At 42.8% G+C, this 22012-nt stretch overlaps 1 protein-coding gene across 1 annotated transcript in view; it reads left to right on the top strand.

The window, feature by feature from the left end:
• The first annotated feature begins 18707 nt into the window (after positions 1–18707).
• Positions 18708–22012, top strand: part of LOC126175641 (tRNA pseudouridine synthase Pus10) — a 100198-nt gene continuing 96893 nt past the window's right edge. The window contains exons 1-3 of the mRNA XM_049922531.1: positions 18708–19022; positions 19092–19211; positions 19306–19616. Coding sequence (XP_049778488.1) covers positions 18900–19022; positions 19092–19211; positions 19306–19616 — 554 coding nt within the window. The 5' untranslated portion in view covers positions 18708–18899. The remainder of the gene's footprint in view (positions 19023–19091; positions 19212–19305; positions 19617–22012) is intronic.

The following is a 22012-nucleotide window of genomic DNA, read 5'->3' as shown; positions in this document are numbered from 1 at the left end:
CTTGTCGGCACCTGCTTTCTTTGGAATTGGAGTTATGACATTCTTATATACGTCTGTGGGTATTTCACTTGTCTCACACAATTTGCACACCAGGTGGAATAGCGTCATCATAGCTGGCTCTCCCAAGAACATCAGTAGTTCTGAGTGTGGTATCGTCCAAATATCGCAGTACCACACCGCAGTCGGCAATGTGCATCGATACCACAGACATTAGCGATGACTCACTGCAGTCTACGACGACGAGTGGAAGAGGATGAATAAGACAGGCCCTCACTCTCAGCACAGCAGAGCACTCGCACAGAGATCAATGTAGAGCCGAGAATGGAAGCACTCTGACCCAGTTCGTGATCTCAGCTGAAGCAGTCAGCATCATCGAGTAGGACTAAAGAGTTATTTAAGTCTCAGATGGAAATGTACTTTTGTAAATGCTGAACATTTTGCTTCAAGACAATAGTTTGTTAACTAGTGCACCCTGTGATGTTTTAATAGTCAATAGTAGTTGTAAATTATCAAGAATTCCTGTGGCAAAGCATTGTATCGAGTTAAATGAATATTTTTATCCATTCATCCAATAAAGTGAACTAATAGGCCGATATCATACGTTGTAGTTCCAATGAGACATCTTCCAGAGCAATCATAAAACCCACAGTTATGGCAAAACGCTTATAGTCACGACTAGTCATAACACTGACGAACTGTCGTCGCCTGTGATCGTGAAATTTGGCGATGATGTTCGTCCTTCTCTACATGTTCAGCCTTCCATACAACATATTTTTACTAACAGTGGACTAGTTTTCGGAGACTTCAGCTGCTGAAGTCTTCGTTTTGGCTGTTCAGGAGAAGTTCCACCACGAAAAAATCACCTCGTAGTCATTCTGGAAATGCCTGCATAGCAATGGTTCCTTCATCTGAGATGAAAAGAAGAGGTCACCGAGGGCCATGTGAGGAGAATATGGAAGATGAAGCAAAGTTTGACAGCCTAAAGAAGCAGCATGTGTTACTGTGTCCTATGTAGAACGTGCTCGTGCACTGTCGTGGAGTAAAGAAGTCTTTTGGAAAGCTCCCTACGACACTTCACCTCGATAGTTTCCAAAAACCTCGCCAGGAGATATCGATACGATGCACTTCTAATGGTTTCCACCTTACGAGCATAGTCTGTTAGTACCAAACCATGGCTGTCCCAAAAATCACCGCCCTTCACTTTGCTCGATGTTATACATGAAATGCATTAGCAGTTGCGTATATGGACAACCATCAGCTGTAAAATGGAATGACAGCAATGAAAATTTGTGCCAGACCGGGACTCGAACCCAGATTTCCCACTTATCGTGAGCAGCAGTTATTTTTAATCTCGTTTTGTTCGATACGGATGCTCGATGGCACTCGTTTAAGTTCCTCGTTGACCCATTCACTCAGGTTTTTTTTATTATAGAGGGCAGCTAACCCTCTGACCGAACACGCTCACCTACCGTTCCGGCAACCATTAGGCTATCCGAGCCAAACTTCTACATGTCGTCAAACATGTGTCTACAATCTGCACTCGTACATCCATTGCCCGCATCTCGTGGTCGTGCGGTAGCGTTCTCGCTTCCCACGCCCGGGTTCCCGGGTTCGATTCCCGGCGGGGTCAGGGATTTTCTCTGCCTCGTGATGGCTGGGTGTTGTGTGCTGTCCTTAGGTTAGTTAGGTTTAAGTAGTTCTAAGTTCTAGGGGACTGATGGCCGTAGATGTTAAGTCCCATAGTGTTCAGAGCCATTTGCACCATTTTTTCGTACATCCATTATTTATATTCCCGTACAGGGGAAACATTTTAATTGAAAGTCACTTGCCCGGTATCTGTGGATAAATACGATATTGTGGAGCTGTGTTGTTCAGAAGTACGATGCAGTGTTCCTTTCGACATGCAGGGACGTGTGAAAGAATATTCACAGGAGGTGTGAGCGTGTGGGTGCTATACTGTCATCCTGCGCAACGGATTAATCTGAGATGTACCCTTTACCCTGTGGATCCTGCAAGATGCAATTTCCACCCTGACGTTACTACAGAAGTCAGACAGACGCTCCTAACGTTCTAAAGAGAAGTGCCTGAAAAACTTTTAGCAATAAATATCTTCTGGAGTCATCCGCTGCAAGGAAATGACACACAAATTCACAAAATTTCTTACGTAACTAGTGGGATACTTGGGTATTGGAGTAGTGCTAGTTAGTATAAGAAAAAGATGAAACTAACGAAAATTATTATTTATTTTGCAAAAATTCTGAGAAATCACAATGGCACTTTTAGTTATGAACTGAACATGTTATTTCCGGGTTCTTTTCGGAACGTGAAGTTACCTCTTAAGGATAGGATTCGCTAATGAAATTTCTGTACAAAGTTTAAGATTGTTATTGACTTGGCAGAATGGCTGAGAGCCGCACCTACTCAAATTGAATAATTATCCATTAGAATGTTGTTAGGTACGGTCGAGGCTGTCGCATGTGAAATGCAGTGAAGTGTACTGTTGTGGAGAAAATATGGGGCTCGCAAGAGCTTTAGCGCACAATACCATAAGCTGCGATGACTGCTGTCTGTGCCGCTTGCTGCTGACAAATAAGATAACTCTCGTTCTATCTGGATTGACCTTCGCCAATCAAACTCTCCCTACGCCTTGATGAAGTCAAGGACTCCTATTCGCCCTAGTCTAACTATTGGCGTGGTACACCGGTCAGATAACCAGTCCACTGCGATGCCACTCAAAAATTCGCTCACAGACGTTTAACTATTACTCTGTCCGTTCTCACCGCACAATAAGTGTGGCAGCCAACACAGTGAACAACACTTAATCGCAAGGACTGAATATAGAGTCACACTCCAATTCGCTCTCAACAGAGGTGCTCTCCCAGAGAAGTACTGAGGAGAGACTTCTTCCTCGCTCTTTGAGTACACGTATGAATGCACACGCTCTCGTTACGTGTTCTCGTTCCAAGAGCGACAACGGAACGGCCCCTCTCCACGCCAGACATGAAGGAGTATATCTTTCGGTCTCTTCCGTTACTCCTTCAGCTCAAGGTGTCAGGAATATCGTCTGCCAATCAGCATTGCTCTTCTAAAATGGGAGGATGACATTTCGTTTAAGGCGACCAATCCGGAAATCTGTAGCATTGGTGTTTGGCATTTTCTGTCTCCCTGTGAAAACCTCTGAAACTGCGTGCTCTGTTTGTAAAGAATGCGTGGGCTGGGCGCTCCCACACAATGTAGCGGAATTTGCTTTAAAGCCGAACACGGGGTCATTCTTCCTTTCACTCGGGCAAAAGCTGTCTGCTCCACGGGTGGCCGAGTTTGACTCATCCTCTGATGGGACTGGCCTCCCGGTGTGCGGTCTGTCTCTCTCGAACTAAAAGCTCCTGTGACATGGAATGTATGTGTATGCCAGCCTTGAGTATTTCAACCACAGTGCGCTTACTTGTTATTTGCATATCATTTACATGAATTCATACCACATTGACTTTATCTTATCGAGTTTGGGTTTGAATGAAGCGTCTTGATGTGCGCAATATGATTGTGAGGGCGGAATATGTAAGCAATGAAGGTCAAGAGACCACGACGTCTTACTCAGGGATTACAGCCATTATGAAATACACGACATGTATTCTCAGTTGCAAATATTGACAACCATCAGCAGTATAATGGAATGGCGACAATGAAAATTTGTGCTTGACCGGATTTGCTGTTTATTGTGCAGAGGCTGGTGAACCGCCACTTCATATGCGGCAGCGGCTACTTATGGTGCGCCAGGCGTATAAAACTTTGTCCACACCATACACACCTGCATACCATACCATTGCTCAGCTTCCTCTGGCACGGGTATTTCATAACTGGCAACGAGCGACGGGGCCCTATGGGATTCACGCACAGGATTGCCTCTCTGCGATGGATATAGCTGGTCTTCAGGTTTTCTGTCGCGGTTGGAGCAGATTTCCACCTTGGCTCCTCCGGAGACCCAGACTTATTTTAGATTTTACTAATTTTAAGAAAGATAGTACACCAGATCTTACATTCCAGTCTCAGTTCTTTTAACATTTTAGATGTGCATCATGCTTTTACCATCGTTTACACTGATGGCTCCAAACAAGAGAATTTCCTTGGCTGTTCTGACGTGTTCCCTGATCATGTTACCCGTATTCGCCTCCCTGATGAATATACTGTTTGCGCAGTGGAGCTCCACGCGATCCTGAAGGCACTGGAGCAGATTAATCGTGTTCAGGACAATCGATTTCTCCTCTGCTCCGATTCTCTTAGTGCCTTGCAGAATCTGTACCCAACTGAGGAGATGGTCCAGCTGATATACGACCAACTGTACTTGCTCCAACGGCGGGGTAAGGGGGTGTCCTTCTGCTGGGTCCCTGGTCATGTTGGAATATGGGGCAATGAACTGGCCGCTCAGGCTGCCAAGGAGGCCTGCAGAGAGCAGGATGTGGTCCAGTGTCCTATTCCCTTGCTGTGTGTCATTTCTGTACTCCACAAGAAGTGCATGGAGTTGTGGGAGGAAGAATGGCTGGCGGTGACGGCCAATAAATTGCGGTTGGTGAAGTCAACAACTCGGCCGTGGCGCTCCTCCTGCCAGTTGCTCAGGCAGGAGGAATTGACCCTCGCGCGTCTTTGGATTGGGCACTGTCCTCTCACACATAGCTGTCTATTACGGCGGGAGAATCCCCCATTTTGTGATGCTTGTGGTGTGCACATCTCTGTCCGCCACATTTTAACAGACTGTATTTTATACTGTGATGCAAGGGCAAAAGCACAAGTTGATGGGGATCTGCCCTGTGTTTTAGCTAATGATGAGACGTGTGTGTCTATGGTTTTAAAGTTTTGTGATGTGTCTGGACTCTGGCCTAAACTTTTAGGCTGGAGGTTTTAGTGTATTGCACAGTGGCTGTCTCCTCCCTTTTTTCCTTGTGGTCTGCCGGCCACTTCCATCTGCTATATTGTTTTAGCTCAGTGTACCACTTTCTTCTTGTGTTGTCCATGTTTTACTGCTGACGGCATGCTTCGTCCCACGTTTCGGTGTGGGTAGGCACATATTTTTCCAACCTTGTTGCCTGTGCTTTACGTTCTGTTTTATCTTACTGTTCTGAGTATTTTCTTCGCATCCGTCTCAATCTGTTACTGAGCAGGCGCTGAAGACCTTGACATAGTGCGCCCATACAACCCTCTCCATCATCATCATCACATGTTTATTGCGAGCGCTCGCCTTACAATTAGGATTTCTGAGCATGCCTCACAGCCAGACCCAGACTTCCATATGTTGTCAACTATGTGTCTGCAACTTCCACTTATGCATCCATTATGTATATGCACGTGTGCGTGCATGTCCAAAGGAACATTCATTCAAACTTCTGAACGACACAGGCACAGTGATATTGTATTTATCCGCCGATACCAGCAAAGCGACTTTCAATTAAAACGTGTTCCCTGTACAGGAATATACATAATGGATGTATGAATGCAGGTTGTGGACACATGTTTGATGACCTATGGAAGTCTGGATCTGGCTGTGAGTCATGCTTGGATAGCCTAATAGTAAGGCGACCACTCGCGATAAACGAGAAATCCGGCTTCGAGTCTCGATCCAGCACAAATTTCCATTGTCGTCATTCCTTTATACAGCTGAAGGCTGTCCATGTTTTATAACGGTTGTAGTCGCTGCAGTGCCTGTTCAATGCATTCATGTCCAAAGGAACACTGCATCGTACTTTTTGAACGACGCGGGCACTGCAAATTCGTACTGCTGGATGATGGTCGGATCTTCGTTTTATCGGCGATTGTGAATCCACAAGTTTCCAAATCTTGCATCGATACTTTGTACTGAGAAATAGTAATCCACTGTAATTAGCCACGTCAAAAACTCATCTGAATCAGGCTGACACTATTACATCTTTTCCACAACTTTTTGAGTAGGTGCCAGCAGTCGAGGAACCCATTGGGTGACGACCTCTGTCGTGTGCAAAATGTGTATTATCGCGACTGTTACGATACACTGACTTTCGAGTACAAGAGCGTCCACTTCTCTTGCGATTGAATTCACGCTTCTTCACGTAGAGGTTGCCTGATTCTTCGTTCTTCGTCATTCAGACTTTTTTGACCACACTGGAAGCTTCTACTCCACTTAACCATGGTGACATATGACAATGCGTTGTTGCCCAATAGTCCCATCAACTCAGAATGGATTGATGCAGCGCCATTTCCTTTTACACTGAAGCGCCAAAGAAACTGGTACAGGCACGTGCATTCAAATACAAAGAAATGTAAATAGGCAGAATATGGCGCTGCGCTCGGCAAGGCCTGTATAAGACAGTAAATGTCCGACGCAGCTATTAGATAAGTTACTGCTGCTACAATGGCAGGTTATCAAGATTTAAGTGAATTTGAACGTGGTGTTATCGTCGGCGCACGAACTACGGGACACATCATCTCCGAGGTAGTGGAGATTTTCCCGTACGAATATTTCACGAATGTACTGTGAGTATCAGGAATCCGGCAAAATGGAAATGGAAATGTCGTGTGGCTAGGACCTCCCGTCGGGTAGACCGTTCGCCTGGTGCAGCTCTTTCGATTTGACGCCACTTCGGCGACCTGCGCGTCGATGGGGATGAAATGATGATGATTAGGACAACACAACACCCAGTCCCTGAGCGGAGAAAATCTCCGACCCAGCCGGGAATCGAACCCGGGCCCTTAGGATTGACAGTCTGTCACGCTGACCACTCAGCTACTGGCGCGGACAGGAATCCGGTCAAACATCTCATCTCCGACATCGATGGGGCCGGAAGAAGGTTCTGCAAGAATGGGACCAACAACAGCTGAAGAGAGTCGTTCAACGTGACAGAAGTGCAGCCCTTCCCCAAATTACTGCAGATTTCAATGCTGGGCCATCAACAAATGTCAACGTCCGATCCACTCAACGAAATATCGTCTAGGTGGGCTTTTGGAGCCGAAGGCTTGATTACTGCACGACACAAAGCTTTACGCCTCGCCCGGGCCCGTCAACACTGACATTGGACTGTTGATGACTGGAAACATCTTGCCTGGTTGGACGAGACTCGTTTCAAATTCTGTCGAGCAGATGGACGTGTATGGGTATGGAGATAATCTCACGAATCCATGGGCCCTGCATGTCAGCAGGGAAGTGTTCAAGTTGGTGGAGGCTCTGTAATGGTGTGGCGCATGTGGAGTTGGAGTGATAGAGGCCCCTGATATGTCTAGATACGACTCTGATAGGTGACATGTATGTAAGCATCCTATCTGATCACCTGCATCCATCCATGTCCATTGCGCATTCCGATGGGCTTGGGCAATCCTAACAGGAGAATGTGACACCCCAAACGTCCAGAATTGCTACATATTGGCTCCAGTAACGCTCTTCTGAGTTTAAACACTTCTTCTGGCCACCAAACTCCCCAGACATGACATTATTGAGCATATCTGAGATGCCCTGCGATGTGCTGTTCAGAAGAGATCTCTACCCCCTCGTGCTCTTACGTATTTATGGACAGCCCTGCAGGATTCATGGTGTCAGTTATCCTCCAGCACTACTTCAGACATTAGTCGAGTCCATGCCATGTCGTGTTACAGCACTTCCACATGCTCGCGGGGGCCCTACACGATATTATGCAGGTGTACCAGTTTCTTTGGCTCTTCAGTGTAAATACAGCAAATGAATTACTGCAAGATGAATCCACTCTATCAATGGGCTATAGCATTTTGTTTTAGATTTTCTAGTAGCGTGCTACAGTGCAGTGGCTCAGGGGTTCAGTATGTACCAGCACTGTAGACATATACCGGTAAATGAACAAAAGCTTCATTACGTAACTTTGTTTTTTCGAGGTGATAATTAAAACTTGAGACTGCCCATCACAGGAATATGCCACAGTCCTCTATGTATCGCTCCCATAGGGAAAGTGAACACATGTTTAGAGCAAATAACAATGTGTACAGAGGCAAAGTCGTTCTTCCCACATTACATGAATGGAATGGCAAGAACGTCTAATATACGGTACAATTGGAAGTGACCTCTGCTGTACACTTCACAGTGGTTTGCAGAGTACGAATACAGATTTAGATGTAGAAGTAGTTGGTTTGGAACCCTACCAACGATGGAAATAGGAGTATATCAGACTTGTTATCTATGAAGACATTTATAGAGAGATTGTGTCCAGTGATCGCGAGACATCTGTAGCACCAATGAATACCAATGAGAAGTGTAGATCTAAATATAAGCCAACATAAACGGAAACAAACATCTAAACTAAGCATATAAAAAGTATCCTCTTAAAAAGGAATATTATCTTACAACAAATAGATAAGATATATATACTAAGATGGTATCTGTTCTTTCGGACACATTACAGATACAATGAATACCAATGAGAAGTGTAGATCTAAATATAAGCCAACATAAACGGAAACAAACATCTAAACTAAGCATATAAAAAGTATCCTCTTAAAAAGGAATATTATCTTACAACAAATAGATAAGATATATATACTAAGATGGTATCTGTTCTTTCGGACCATTACAGATACCATCAAGCAGCTCATTAGAATGAAATTCCAATGAAATGACAACCCTTAGCTGCTTACAGGCGTTGACATATGTCAATGGGGACAGATTAAAATGTGTGCACCGACTGGGTCTCGAACCTGGGATCTCCTGCTTACATGGTAGATGCTCTATCCATCTGAGCCACCGAGGACACAGAGGAGTGTGCGACTGCAGGGACTTATCTATGGCATGCCTCCCACAACACTATCCTCTGTGTCCTCGGTGGCTCAGATGGATAGAGCGTCTGCCATGTAAGCAGGAGATCCCGAGTTCAAGACCCGATCGGCGCACACATTTTCATCTGTCCCTGTTGACGTATGTCAACGCCTGTAATCAGCTAAGGGTTGTCACTTCATTGGAAGTTCAAATAGATAAGAAACGGGATGCCCTAATATACAGTACGAAATCCGTTTATTCATTTTCAGTTTGCGAATTCAGCATGAAGGCATGTTTATCATGTCATTGTTTTATGAAATGGAGGCGTTCGTCACAAAGCAATCGATATACACCGTTGGTCATTAAAACCACAACATCAAAAAGGATAGCAAATAACGATATGTTTCTTCTTATGCTTATATACCCTAATATAGTAGAAAGAACATACGATAAATTGTAAAGCAACTTAGGGCAGTCCCGGAAAAACAGCGCTCTGTGAGCGCTTTGGCCTTGCTCCTGCCTAGCACTCACAGCACCGTGAAGAGTGGGGCTGGTGGAAGATGAGGAAGAGGGAAATGTAGGCTGCAGCCAGACGCCGCAGTACTCCATACGCCGAGAGAAGAGCTCTGACAGCTGGCAGCCCAGTTGCCAGTATTCGACACGGACGGTCAGCGAGCCTATGGCGGGGGGAGTGAGGCGACAGACCTTCCCGTCTCACCCTTCGGCCTGCGGCAACACTCGGCTCCTTCAGAACCTAACAATGTCGTGTTATTCATTGCAGCATTCCTGTAGAGGCAGCGTTCTGCTGACCGATGTGTTCCTTGATGGAATACTTTTTCACATGCACTATTAGTGTCTGTCACCTTACACAAACACACACATAAATATTTTCTTTAACGATAGCCATTTGAATGCAACAATTTTTATTTAACTGTTATACGATTCAGATTTCACTGTATTTCATACCAGTCTGATGTCTTTTGACATATAAATAAGTTACTGAAAATTCTTACCGTCAAACGGCGGTAACATCGTTAAAAAAATTGCCGTGACTATTGATCTACCCAAAATAAAAATTACACACAATGAGATTTTCAACATTAACAAGGTAAAGCAAATTGCACAAATGTTACATTTAAAATATCGAATAAGGGCGTTACTTCTATTTTTCGTGCGGGAGAACGGAAACCCCAACATAATCGTCATCTGATTGGTCATCTCCTGTCATGACCACATAGTCCTCGGTATCGTCGCTGCTGCTGTCCCCATCGCCTGATAAAGAAATGACGATATTATGAACGGATTCTTCTCTTACATCTTCTTCCATGTTTGACCTTGTAATCTCTTTCCACACGTGGTTCACGACGTCCTTCCAATTTTCTGGCGTTATTCGTGTGATGGCCTCATTTACCAGCCTCTCCGTGTCTCGCAACATAAAGGTTTTGTTACGCTGCGCAAAATATGCTTTTATTTGAGCCCAGATGAGTTCAATTGCGTTGTAATGGCAGTAGTACGATGTGTCAGTGGTTCTCTGCCAATGTATCTATCAAATAATGCGTTTTCTGTTGCTTGACTTGTTTCACTAACTCCAGAAGTTCCACTTTCTGTTCAAAGACTATTTCGTCTCTCCTTGCAGCAGTCGTTGGTGCCTTATTTAATTGTACAGAATGGTACAGCCCATTGTCCATAACAAAAACACTACCAGATCTGTGGTAGCAAACGAGTAACGAACCAGCCTTTGAATGTATCTGCATTCGTCTCCTCGTGCTAGTAACAGTTTTTTTTGTTTTTGTTTTTTTTTGTTTTTACTGAAACATCATAATAGCACTAGGCACAAAACCGTTCATAGAGCCAGAATGAGCTATAATTAGTCGCCCTCCCTTACCAGTTGGCACAATCATAGTTCCGTGGCGCATGTCATCTGTCCATGAGACGTAATACTCATCACGCATGTTTCGTCAATCCATATTGCATTTACCAGTTTTACTGCTAGCAACTCACACAGGAAACGACGTCTCCAAGCTACAATGTCTCTGTGTTCCATTAATAACTTTCGTACTGAGAACTTTCTCCAATGGAAGCCAACTTTTTTCAAAACGATGGAGAGACTTGTCATTCTGCCTGTGAACAAACCACTGTCTGACAGTGATGCCATCAACTTTTTAAGTGCTGGATACTCCTTCCTGCTGTAGTACATGTATATGTGTTGCCTGATAGAACTTTCGCCAAAGATTTCTGTTTCAGTCACACAACTCGATCTCTTTCTTGACTTTCCAGGCATCACAATAACAACAGGGCTCGCAGCTGGATTGGCGGCCACTTATTCATTTCTGACTCTCTTCACTGTCGCTGTAGAGATGTTCAATGCATCTGCCACTCCGTCAACCACTTTTCTCACTGATATCAAAGGCCCACCATTGTCCCTTTCCATTTCAAAGTAAACATGCAATCTGCATATAAATTCGCATGCTTGGGATTTCAGCACAGATCCCTTCCCAAAATCCCTCTTCTCTGCACTACAGGCAGCCATTTTCCACTTATACACACTTTTTCACTTATGCACATGGCAAGAAACTCGCAGAAGTAGCGGAATGCACACGTATACACACAAACCTGAACGTAGCACATGGCGCAACTGACTGAAAGCAGCGGTCGCCCAGCACTACCACAACACTGGGGCGTTGCCACAGTAACCTAAAAAAAGCTCACGATCTGATTGGCCGTCGTGGATGCTCAAAGCCCGTGCGCCAAGGCCGCGTCAACTGTCAGAGCTCTTCTTTCGCCAAATGCTTTATAGAGCAAAGAAGTTATCTTGTCAGATGCCAAGCAGTTTGATCACAATACTACTTGGGTTAGATTTATGTTCTGCATTAGGAATGCAATGCCATCTACGCACTGTCCGAAAAAGAAGAAATGTAGAAGGCATAGCTTTCAGTCCCAAATGGGAATCTTTCAAAGGCCATGAGAAGTGCTTAATATCTCAACACACCACTATGAGCTGGAAAAATTTTATTGGAATGTCATTATAACACCAGCCACAAAGACGATGTGACGCACTTGTCTTCTGACGATTGATAGTGATGCAGATTGAACTGAAGTCGTCCTTTACAGAGACAGAGGGAAAAAACTGAATTGTTAATAGAGTGGTGACAAAAAATGGTTCAAATGGCTCTGAGCACTATGGGACTTAACATCTGAGGTCATCAGTCCCCTAGAACTTAGAACTACTTAAGTCTAACTAACCTAAGGACATCACACACATCCATGCCCGAGGCAGGATTCGAACCTGCGACCATAGCGGTCGCGCGGTTCCAGACTGAAGCGCCTAGAACCGCACGGCCACCAACGGCCGGCAGAGTGGTGACAAAATTTGTTATGGTCGACATCATCTATTATTTAAATTCATTAAGTATCTTAATGCAAGGGGAGAATGGTTTGGGAACAGATATGGTGGACAAGATTGATGCTATCAAACAAAAAATAATCCTATGGAAAAAATCAAATTCAGGTTCATAACTTGGAACATTTCCACAGCTCAAGGCAGTCATTTATGAAGTTGACTTGACTGACTACGTTTCACTAACTGAAACATTTCATCATAAGTTCTCCAAGAGATTGCAAGACACTGCACGACTTAAGACGGATTTCGATTTATTTGGCAGACTGTCCTCACTTTTGGCTGCTAATTTACCTCATTACACGCAACTTGAGATGACAGACATAAAGGGTAGCACCCAGCTCAGCGACCTGATTTTCCAGTCCAAGAATTTACATGATTTTTATGACAACCAACAGCAGCGTCCTAGACTCCACAGACAAGCCGCTAAAGTTATTTCAACGTCTGGTTCAACCTATGGCACCGAACTTTTTTTCTGTTATGAAATTGACAAAGTCGCGCCAACGTTTGTGTTCAAGAGAATTTAATTTGCGTAATTCCATGTTTTTGACTCAATCATAATTCCAGATGTAGTACATATTCTATAATCGAAATGTATATAAATTATGAACATCACAACTTAATGTTAAATGACTGTATGTAAGTCTTTATGTAGTTCTTCACACCATATTAGCACTAACTAACGTACTTCTTTAATCAAGTTATTGCTTTAACAAAAAAATACTAAAAAGTGGAAAAGTATGCCGCAATGCTCGCCTCCTAGAAGTAGTTGCACTGTATTTCATGTATGCAGCCTTTGGCTTATAGCCATCTTACTCAAACACCTGCTCGGAATGTCGAAGTGGTGGAAGAAGATGGAGTATTGGGCAAACTCGGCTGCACTCATGGAGAGGCAGCATGCTCTAGGAGTGCAAACCTTAGAAAAATCTGTTTTAGAGGATGCAGGGTCTGAAATTTAGCACACCTCTGGCAGCAGCAATGGCTCTAACTCAGCTAGGCAGAGAGGGAGCATACTCTAAGAGTGCAAATCTTAGCAAGGTCTGTTTTAGAGGATACAGGATCCGAAATTTAGGGCACATCTGGAAGCAGCAATGGCTCTAACTCAGCCATGCATTGAGTCAAAACAAGCTGGGATGACAGATGTGGGTATGTCATTCTACGCCGCCTCAATTCTATGCCAGAGTTTATCAGCTGTAGTGGCTGGCAACTAGCGGTGTTCCATTCTCTCTGCAATTCAAGGCAGAGTATTTTCAGTATGGGAGAAATCTGTTCAACAAGACTGTCACAGCAACAGCTGAATACCTTCGGCAAGGGGGTAGGCCAAAACAGGGCGAAAAACATTCGAAATTGGGTTATCTTGCTGAGACAAAATATCAAAATGACCACAGAGACAGGGCACAGTCACCAACCTTAACACATCAGAAGCGTGAAGGCTGCTTTCCAAATTACCAGCTATGTGAACTTGTGGTGATCGTATCATGTACCCAGTGGTGGCACCATATACCACCAAGGCAGGTTCTGGTGCCAGTATAATGATGACAAATGCATTGTCTTCGAAGCTTCCAAACATGAACATGTCCACTCTATCCAGAACTGGGACCCGCCAGAAAGACAACAGGGTGCCGATCCTGTGTCTAGTGCTATTACTCGGTGCACCAGTATCAACTCAGTTCTCTCTAGTGATGTGTCAAGAGAAACTACAACAATGGTAGCCTTGTTGACTATCTGTGGTGCTTCGTAAGTGGTACCTCGATACTTCTCTTGCCACAAACATTTCCTGACTCAAGGTATGGTACAAGGCTGTAGAATCCTGCACTGCGAAGTGAACAGTATGTCTGCCCTCTCAGCCACTAATCATGTGATGCTGCTGAAGTCCTACATGGCTCTGAGTGTATTCCCCCTGAAACCATCCATTCGATTTTCACATGACAGCCAAAGGTCCGAAACAATGCTAGCACAAGTGTTGTGGAACAACGAAATGCATTCTCAATAGATCATATCCTGCTGTTGATGGATACTGACGTGTGCTGGTAGACATTTCTCCTTCTTAAACTATGTATAACACGGCCTTCTCACAAACAAACATTCAAATGCTGTTTCTGAATGAGATACCCCTTGTGTAATCTCTCTTTGTATACAAATGTGTGTGAGATTTGCACTACCTAATTTCTGCAGTTGCAGTTTAAACATTTGTGCATCCAGGTATGCAATACGCTTCACACAGATTGGACGTTTTTTATATGCCAACTTCATGATGATGTATTAGAACTTGTAGAACTTTTACTATGTGCATAATAGTTATCTATTTCAGAAAATATGTACAGAATAATGATAAACAAACTACATTTCTTTTCTAGTGCTCATTTGTTTATAAGTATCTTCCAAGATTACGAGATGATATAAAACTTTGTAATACAATTATAAAGTGATTATTATTAGTTAATTGTAACTATGTACTCATAAAAACATTTGGAAACAAGTATCCAGTCCAGATTTTCTCATTTTATTATACACTCCTGGAAATTGAAATAAGAACACCGTGAATTCATTGTCCCAGGAAGGGGAAACTTTATTGACACATTCCTGGGGTCAGATACATCACATGATCACACTGACAGAACCACAGGCACATAGACACAGGCAACAGAGCATGCACAATGTCGGCACTAGTACAGTGTATATCCACCTTTCGCAGCAATGCAGGCTGCTATTCTCCCATGGAGACGATCGTAAAGATGCTGGATGTAGTCCTGTGGAACGGCTTGCCATGACATTTCCACCTGGCGTCTCAGTTGGACCAGCGTTCGTGCTGGACGTGCAGACCGCGTGGGACGACGCTTCATCCAGTCCCAAACATGCTCAATGGGGGACAGATCCGGAGATCTTGCTGGCCAGGGTAGTTGACTTACACCTTCTAGAGCACGTTGGGTGGCACGGGATACATGCGGACGTGCATTGTCCTGTTGGAACAGCAAGTTCCCTTGCCAGTCTAGGAATGGTAGAACGATGGGTTCGATGACGGTTTGGATGTACCGTGCACTATTCAGTGTCCCCTCGACGATCACCAGTGGTGTACGGCCAGTGTAGGAGATCGCTCCCCACACCATGATGCCGGGTGTTGGCGCTGTGTGCCTCGGTCGTATGCAGTCCTGATTGTGGCGCTCACCTGCACGGCGCCAAACACGCATACGAGCATCATTGGCACCAAGGCAGAAGCGACTCTCATCGCTGAAGACGACACGTCTCCATTCGTCCCTCCATTCACGCCTGTCGCGACACCACTGGAGGCGGGCTGCACGATGTTGGGGCGTGAGCGGAAGACGGCCTAACGGTGTGCGGGACCGTAGCCCAGCTTCATGGAGACGGTTGCGAATGGTCCTCGCCGATACCCCAGGAGCAACAGTGTCCCTAATTTGCTGGGAAGTGGCGGTGCGGTCCCCTACGGCACTGCGTAGGATCCTACGGTCTTGGCGTGCATCCGTGCGTCGCTGCGGTCCGGTCCAAGATCGACGGGCACGTGCACCTTCCGCCGACCACTGGCGACAATATCGATGTACTGTGGAGACCTCACGCCCCACGTGTTGAGCAATTTGGCGGTACGTCCACCCGGCCTCCCGCATGCCCACTATACGCCCTCGCTCAAAGTCCGTCAACTGCACATACGGTTCACGTCCACGCTGTCGCGGCATGCTACCAGTGTTAAAGACTGCGATGGAGCTCCGTATGCCACGGCAAACTGGCTGACACTGACGGCGGCAGTGCACAAATGCTGCGCAGCTAGCGCCATTCGACGGCCAACACCGCGGTTCCTGGTGTGTCCGCTGTGCCGTGCGTGTGATCATTGCTTGTACAGCCTTCTCGCAGTGTCCGGAGCAAGTATGGTGGGTCTGACACACCGGTGTCAATGTGTTCTTTTTTCCATTTCCAGGAGTGTATATTGGTACAAAGAATAATAAAAGAGGCTCAATAAAACAATTTATCTGAAAGTCATATTATGTACCTTCACTAACATTCCAGCAGTACTTAAAAAGAAGAAAGTGATTCGTTTTTTTGTTTCTGCACCACACCAATGATTTATTTGCTTCATCCCTTTATATCTGGATCAGACAATCTCTTAGGGATGATAAAAAGAGCTTCAGTTTGAGGGAGGAAACTCTGGTCTAGAAATGATTGAGTTGAAAGTTATAAACAAAAGTAAAAACACTTCAAATTACTACTTTTGCTGCTGATGATAAAAATCCGTGTACACAGTGTATACTAATTTATCTGCAGAACTACCAAAAGGTATCGCAGTAATAACAGCTGCTCAAAGCAGCATACTTCTGTTCCTATGTCACCATGACATCATTGCATGAAGTTCTATGAAATCTATTGAAGTACTGACTGTGTACAACATATCAGCCTTCTTACAGTTTCCATTTGCTTCTTGTACACAAAACTCATGTCTGCTAATTCCTTAACTCGATATATCATTTCACTAAGTAAGAATGACTGTATACTTCAACTTGAAAACAAACGTTCTTGAGAAGTAGACATGGTAGGTTTGCGGTTATTATGTTGTCTGGAGGCATAAAGCAGAGGGTATCAGCGCCATCTCAACCATTTAGCGATAGGCACTCACAATTTGAAGAAATCAGACATTGTGTTTTACAGTGTACTTTTTCTTCTTCTTCATCATCTTTTTTTTTTTTTTTCATTATCGTTCTGGCTATCTTAGACTCACATAATTCAGATTTGGACTTACCATTGGATGTTAGGCCAGTTAATATATATTTAAACAGTTCACTTTATTTTCTATGGAAACTCATCTCCTTCAAAATTTGCATCAGTATTGCATATCTACTTAATTATTTGCTTTCTCAGAGTCAACAAACACGAGCACAAAATTATTGCTTTCCCATATTTCAACCGAAATTACCAGTTTCATATTCGAGATAAGTTGCCATAATTACTCAAAGATTGTATCAATGTCATGTAAATACTCATTATATTAGGTCTACATGTGTTATTTAGGGAGTACAATGTAGAACTCCAATGTTGGCTATTATGTAATTAGAAATTCGAGTATACAAATACAAGGAACTTGCTTTAAAGTATATTGTGTAGCTAATTTTCACAAAAGTTATTATTGTGCATTAAAACCATGGCTGGACACGCTGCCTGCTGTCCATCTATATCTACATCCACATTCTGCATGCTACTGTGATGTGCATGACAGTCCCCTTTGTAGGCTGACCGCATTTCCCACACATCTTATTAAGGAACTGAAGTCTGTCATTTGCTGTAACTATGACTGATCCTCTAACACCATACCATTTCATAACCCTACAAAATGTTACACCAATGTATTATTGCAATATATTTGATTCCAGATGTGACTCATCGATGTTTTACTCATATAGGATACTATGTTTCTGTGTTTTATGAAGTGCAGAATTTTACGTTTCTCAATATATAAATCAAGTTGGCACTCTCTTTCTACTACTCCAAAATTCTATTAAGATCTGCCTGATTCTTTGTTATGACATGCATACCCTCTTTGATCAAGTGCTACTCTAGCAGGGATTCATTGATCGATCAATTCATTATCAGTAACAGCACTGTATTCCATTTCTTTTTTAATTGTGTTTTGTGTAACATGTACATTAAAAATATTAATTAAATAACATATTTCCATGTTTTCCCAGACTTTTCTGCTCTTATAATTTATAATAAATGTGATAGATTAGGCCATAGTGTGCTATTGATATATGTGTTTACTGTCCAATACATTTTTCATTTTAGAAAAAATGATTCTGAGTAAGTTAGTTATTTGCATGTTCTGTGGATCACAATTGTGACATCTCGCTGTGTGCGAGTTTAGTTAGTTTTTCAATTGTACAACTGTAGCAACTTCATCCAAAAAAAATAATGGTAACTTCCTGAACATTTATATGATTGTCTTAACTTTTCTAACAATAGTTTTTTTTAGCTCTTCCCCCCCCCTCTCTCTCTCTCTCTCTCTCTCTCTCACACACACACACACAAACTTGTGACATTGTTCCCTGTACAGAAATTCTTCTTTGGAGGAGACAGAGTTTCAAGCTGATATGATTTCAGTTTGCATTTGAAGTCTGTTCTATTTTCTGCAAATTTTAGTGATATTATTGCCATAAATCATGTGCTAGTACAGCTAGTCTGTTACACAGAAATTTGTAATTTATTGCCTGATTTGGAACTGAATGTTCAAGCTTATGACAGGTATCATTTCGTTGTAGTTTTCTTCTTGTGTTCATCTGCAGTGGTTGTGTTTATGTTTATTTATTAATTTACATTTAAAAACGTGTTGTTGCTATATTGCGTAGTCTCTTTAAATGTAAAGAGCAACTCTTCAGTCAGACTCATCTGTCGGATGCATTATTGCTATGAGCGATCTTTCGTATAATTACATTATTATTTTGTCATCTACTGCCAAAAATGAATCATTTATGTGTAGACTACAGCTCTACCAGTGATTCATTTTTTTGTATCAGTGGTAGTAGTTACACAAGTACCATAGATGATGGCTTTTGGTGTCTCGTTTTCGAAGGTCTGCTTCCTTTTCTCTTCGAATGTACTTTATAATTTTCGAAACAGATACACAGGCTTTTAACTTCACAGAGTTTATTTTACCGTTTTCATTTGCCAACACTGTATTTATGTATTTCCTTCAAAGATACTGTGTGTGTGCCAACAACGTCTGTGTTTTTGTTATTGTTTACGTTTGACTACTGGCGGCAATATACAATGGGTTGCGAAGACGTGTTTAAAAGTTTACGTGAAGTTGGTTGTTGTAAACGCTGTTGTCTGCGAGTTATCGGTGAAAGAGAATCTACAGCATACAGTGATGTGCCAGAAACACTTAGAAAGGTGCGCATATTTTCAGTACTTAAAGAACATGAGGCATGAGAACCAGCTTTAACCTGCATTGTTTTACAGAAAGGACTCGAGTCACCGGTTGAAACGAATGAATGTGGAGAAGATAATGTTTCAGAAGTCATGTGCATCGCTTGTTTGGGTTTATTACAAGATAATTTGTTTGAAGGAATAACTGAGAAGGTACTGTACTGTTTTGGATATCTGCTGACATATATATTTTTGTAAAAAGAAAATCATGTGTCAAGGAAGTGTTATTTGACATTTTATTCCCCAGATTTCCAACAAAATACTAGAAGGATCCTTCGACAGCACCACATTCACTTGCGCGTTGTCACTGCCGGTCTGTTTCCAGATCAGGGCGCATTCATTATGGTTGTTTATAAGGGACAAGTTCCCCGAGTATTTTGATTCTGATTTTGCACGTTATGAAACTCATATGGTGCCAGTAAAAGACGTATGGAAGTGGACAGTTGTACCAGCAATAGCCAAACGAGTCAACAAAAGTTTTGATTCTGGAGATAAATGTAATTTCTTCGTTAACGTGAATGTGGAATACGCCAATGACGAAGACGAATGTGCACACATGTATGTAACAATCGTGTGACAGTTGTGTAGGCTGCATATATTTTACAGATTTTCTGTGTTATGTTTATCTGTAATCAGTTGTATCATAATTTATACCACGTAACCTACATTTTAATTTATAGCAAAGTGTTGGCAGTGCTTTGTACTTGATATCCAATTGCTTTCACGAAGGCTGCATGAAAAATAGCTTCTGTCATACTTTTGCTGTGCATAATTTAACTAACTTTCTCAGTTTTGACCTTGTATTGTATGTGTATGAGGGAGACTAAAGAAGCCCTATTTATCTACCTCAGAAGGAGAGCATTTAGAATGAGACTGCACCTATCTCAGAATGTTAAATACTTTATTGGGTTTACTATGAATGTATCTGTTATTATGCCTGAATTGAACATGCCAAAGTATGCAAACAAGTGAGTAACATTTAACATGCGTTTCACATATGGCTTATAAGTTGCCAATTTCCCAGACAAGTTACCACAAAGTTTAAAGGTTATTCAGAGTCAAGAAGTGATTTTTTTTTCTGTAGCCCAGATGTGCTGTTTAGGATCCAGATCTGGAGGCAGATACAGCTATGAAAAATACCTTCTTTCATTAATGTAGGTACAATCTCAATGTTAACACTTCTACAGCAGAGCACTGTCACTTCACTGATGTGAACAGGACACGAACACTGCAAGAGATGTGGCATGCAGATCAGCTGTTTTGGGTGTAGTACTTGGAGGGGTGACCAATTGGTCAGCCGAGCGGGATGCACTCAACCCTTGTGAGGCAAAACTGAGGAGTTATTTGATTGAGAAGTAACTTTTCCAGCCTCATAAACTGACATAGACCGGGAGAGTGGTGTGCTAGCCATATGCCCCTCCATGTCCACATTCTGTGACACCCTTGGGCTGAGGATGACATGGCAGCCAGTCGGTGTCTTTGTACCTTCATGGCAAAGTTTAGTTATTTTTAGTTTTAGTGTTCTTGGTAATGGGTTACAAAAAATATGCCGTGTCTCCGATTTGTTGACAAATGCTGAAGTGAAGCTTTAACCAATTTACCGAGAAAATGCTGTGCCTGACATACTTGAAGCCATGCAGGGTTTCTACCTTGCAATTAAAGAGTGCTAAATTTAAGTACTGGATCCCTCCCTGAAATCTTGGCTATGGTCACAGAATGATCTGTAGCACAGTCCGAGGTCTAGGTTAGGTTGGAAGGCGACAATTTGGTTGTAAGCTAATGAAGCTGACCAGTGTGAAAGCAGAAAATCTGACTGTGGTAACAGATTACTTTTGCACCATATTGAAAATGCAAGGGGGGGGGGGGTCCAATATATAACTTCATCCAAAAATAGGCCTATAGTTGAGTCAGCATAAGTTGATTCCTGACAGATGCAGTAGGCTGCTTGTGGCAGCTTGGCAGGCCTATGTCAGTAAATAATCTAATGCAATTTACAAAACATCTCTGTACCAATACATCAGTATGGTCACAGCTCTGTAGACAGCTACTATTTTTACGTGCAACTGTTAGTGCTTCACAACTCAAATCTGGCAACAGCAGTGTGAGCTGTCATAGATATTCGTACGCCATCTTGACTATAGTTTTGGTGACTTTTGTGACATTATATTGTAAACTATATAAAAAACTGAACAAATGTGTAAACACGTGTGAGTTACTAAATGTCTAATACACTGCTTTTTGTTATTTTTTAATGACATGCCTATTTGAAACAGGGAATACTTTGCCACAGTTGCTACATTTTCCCACATACACCCAGGAAACAATTTTACTTTGTGGAGAACTCTTTAATGGTTTGTGATGTATTTGATAGCTGTTGGATATTATGGCAATCGGCATGATGTGTAGACTGACACTAATCAGTTTATTTGACTATTATAGGTACAGATGAGAGGGGTGAGTAGAGGACATTAAAAAATACAAATAATCCTAATAAACATAGGTCCAGAAATTGATGGTTTCCTTAATATGGTGTAAGCCCAAGTGGAGTTGCACCAGTGCTGTAGCACTGTTAATATGTAAGGCTATGTTTGCTGCAGGAAGATTCCTATCAGCTAGTTGAGTATGTTATTTTCATTGGTGTGAAGTAAAGAATGACTGAATCTCAAGTTTTGAGCTGTGCTGGTGATACGGAAGCACTAAAACTGCAGAAGAAACATGGCCTTATGTTCCAGATATTAGTTTCCACCACAAATGTAGTGTGCATGTGCATCATTTGAAGCAGCTACCATGGCTCCACACACATTTCAAACGAATAAATGCCTGACATCCACTTCATGTATGGGCATGTTAATAGGAATGCATAGGAGGCAGCTCAGTTGTATTATGAAGCATATCTTGAGAGAAGATGGTCAAATGGCAGAGCATTAACAAAATACCATCAATGCTTGCATGAG

The sequence above is a fragment of the Schistocerca cancellata genome, chromosome 3 (genome assembly GCF_023864275.1).
Source record: "Schistocerca cancellata isolate TAMUIC-IGC-003103 chromosome 3, iqSchCanc2.1, whole genome shotgun sequence".
Lineage (NCBI taxonomy): Eukaryota > Metazoa > Arthropoda > Insecta > Orthoptera > Acrididae > Schistocerca > Schistocerca cancellata.
This window is presented reverse-complemented; position numbering and strand designations above follow the sequence as displayed.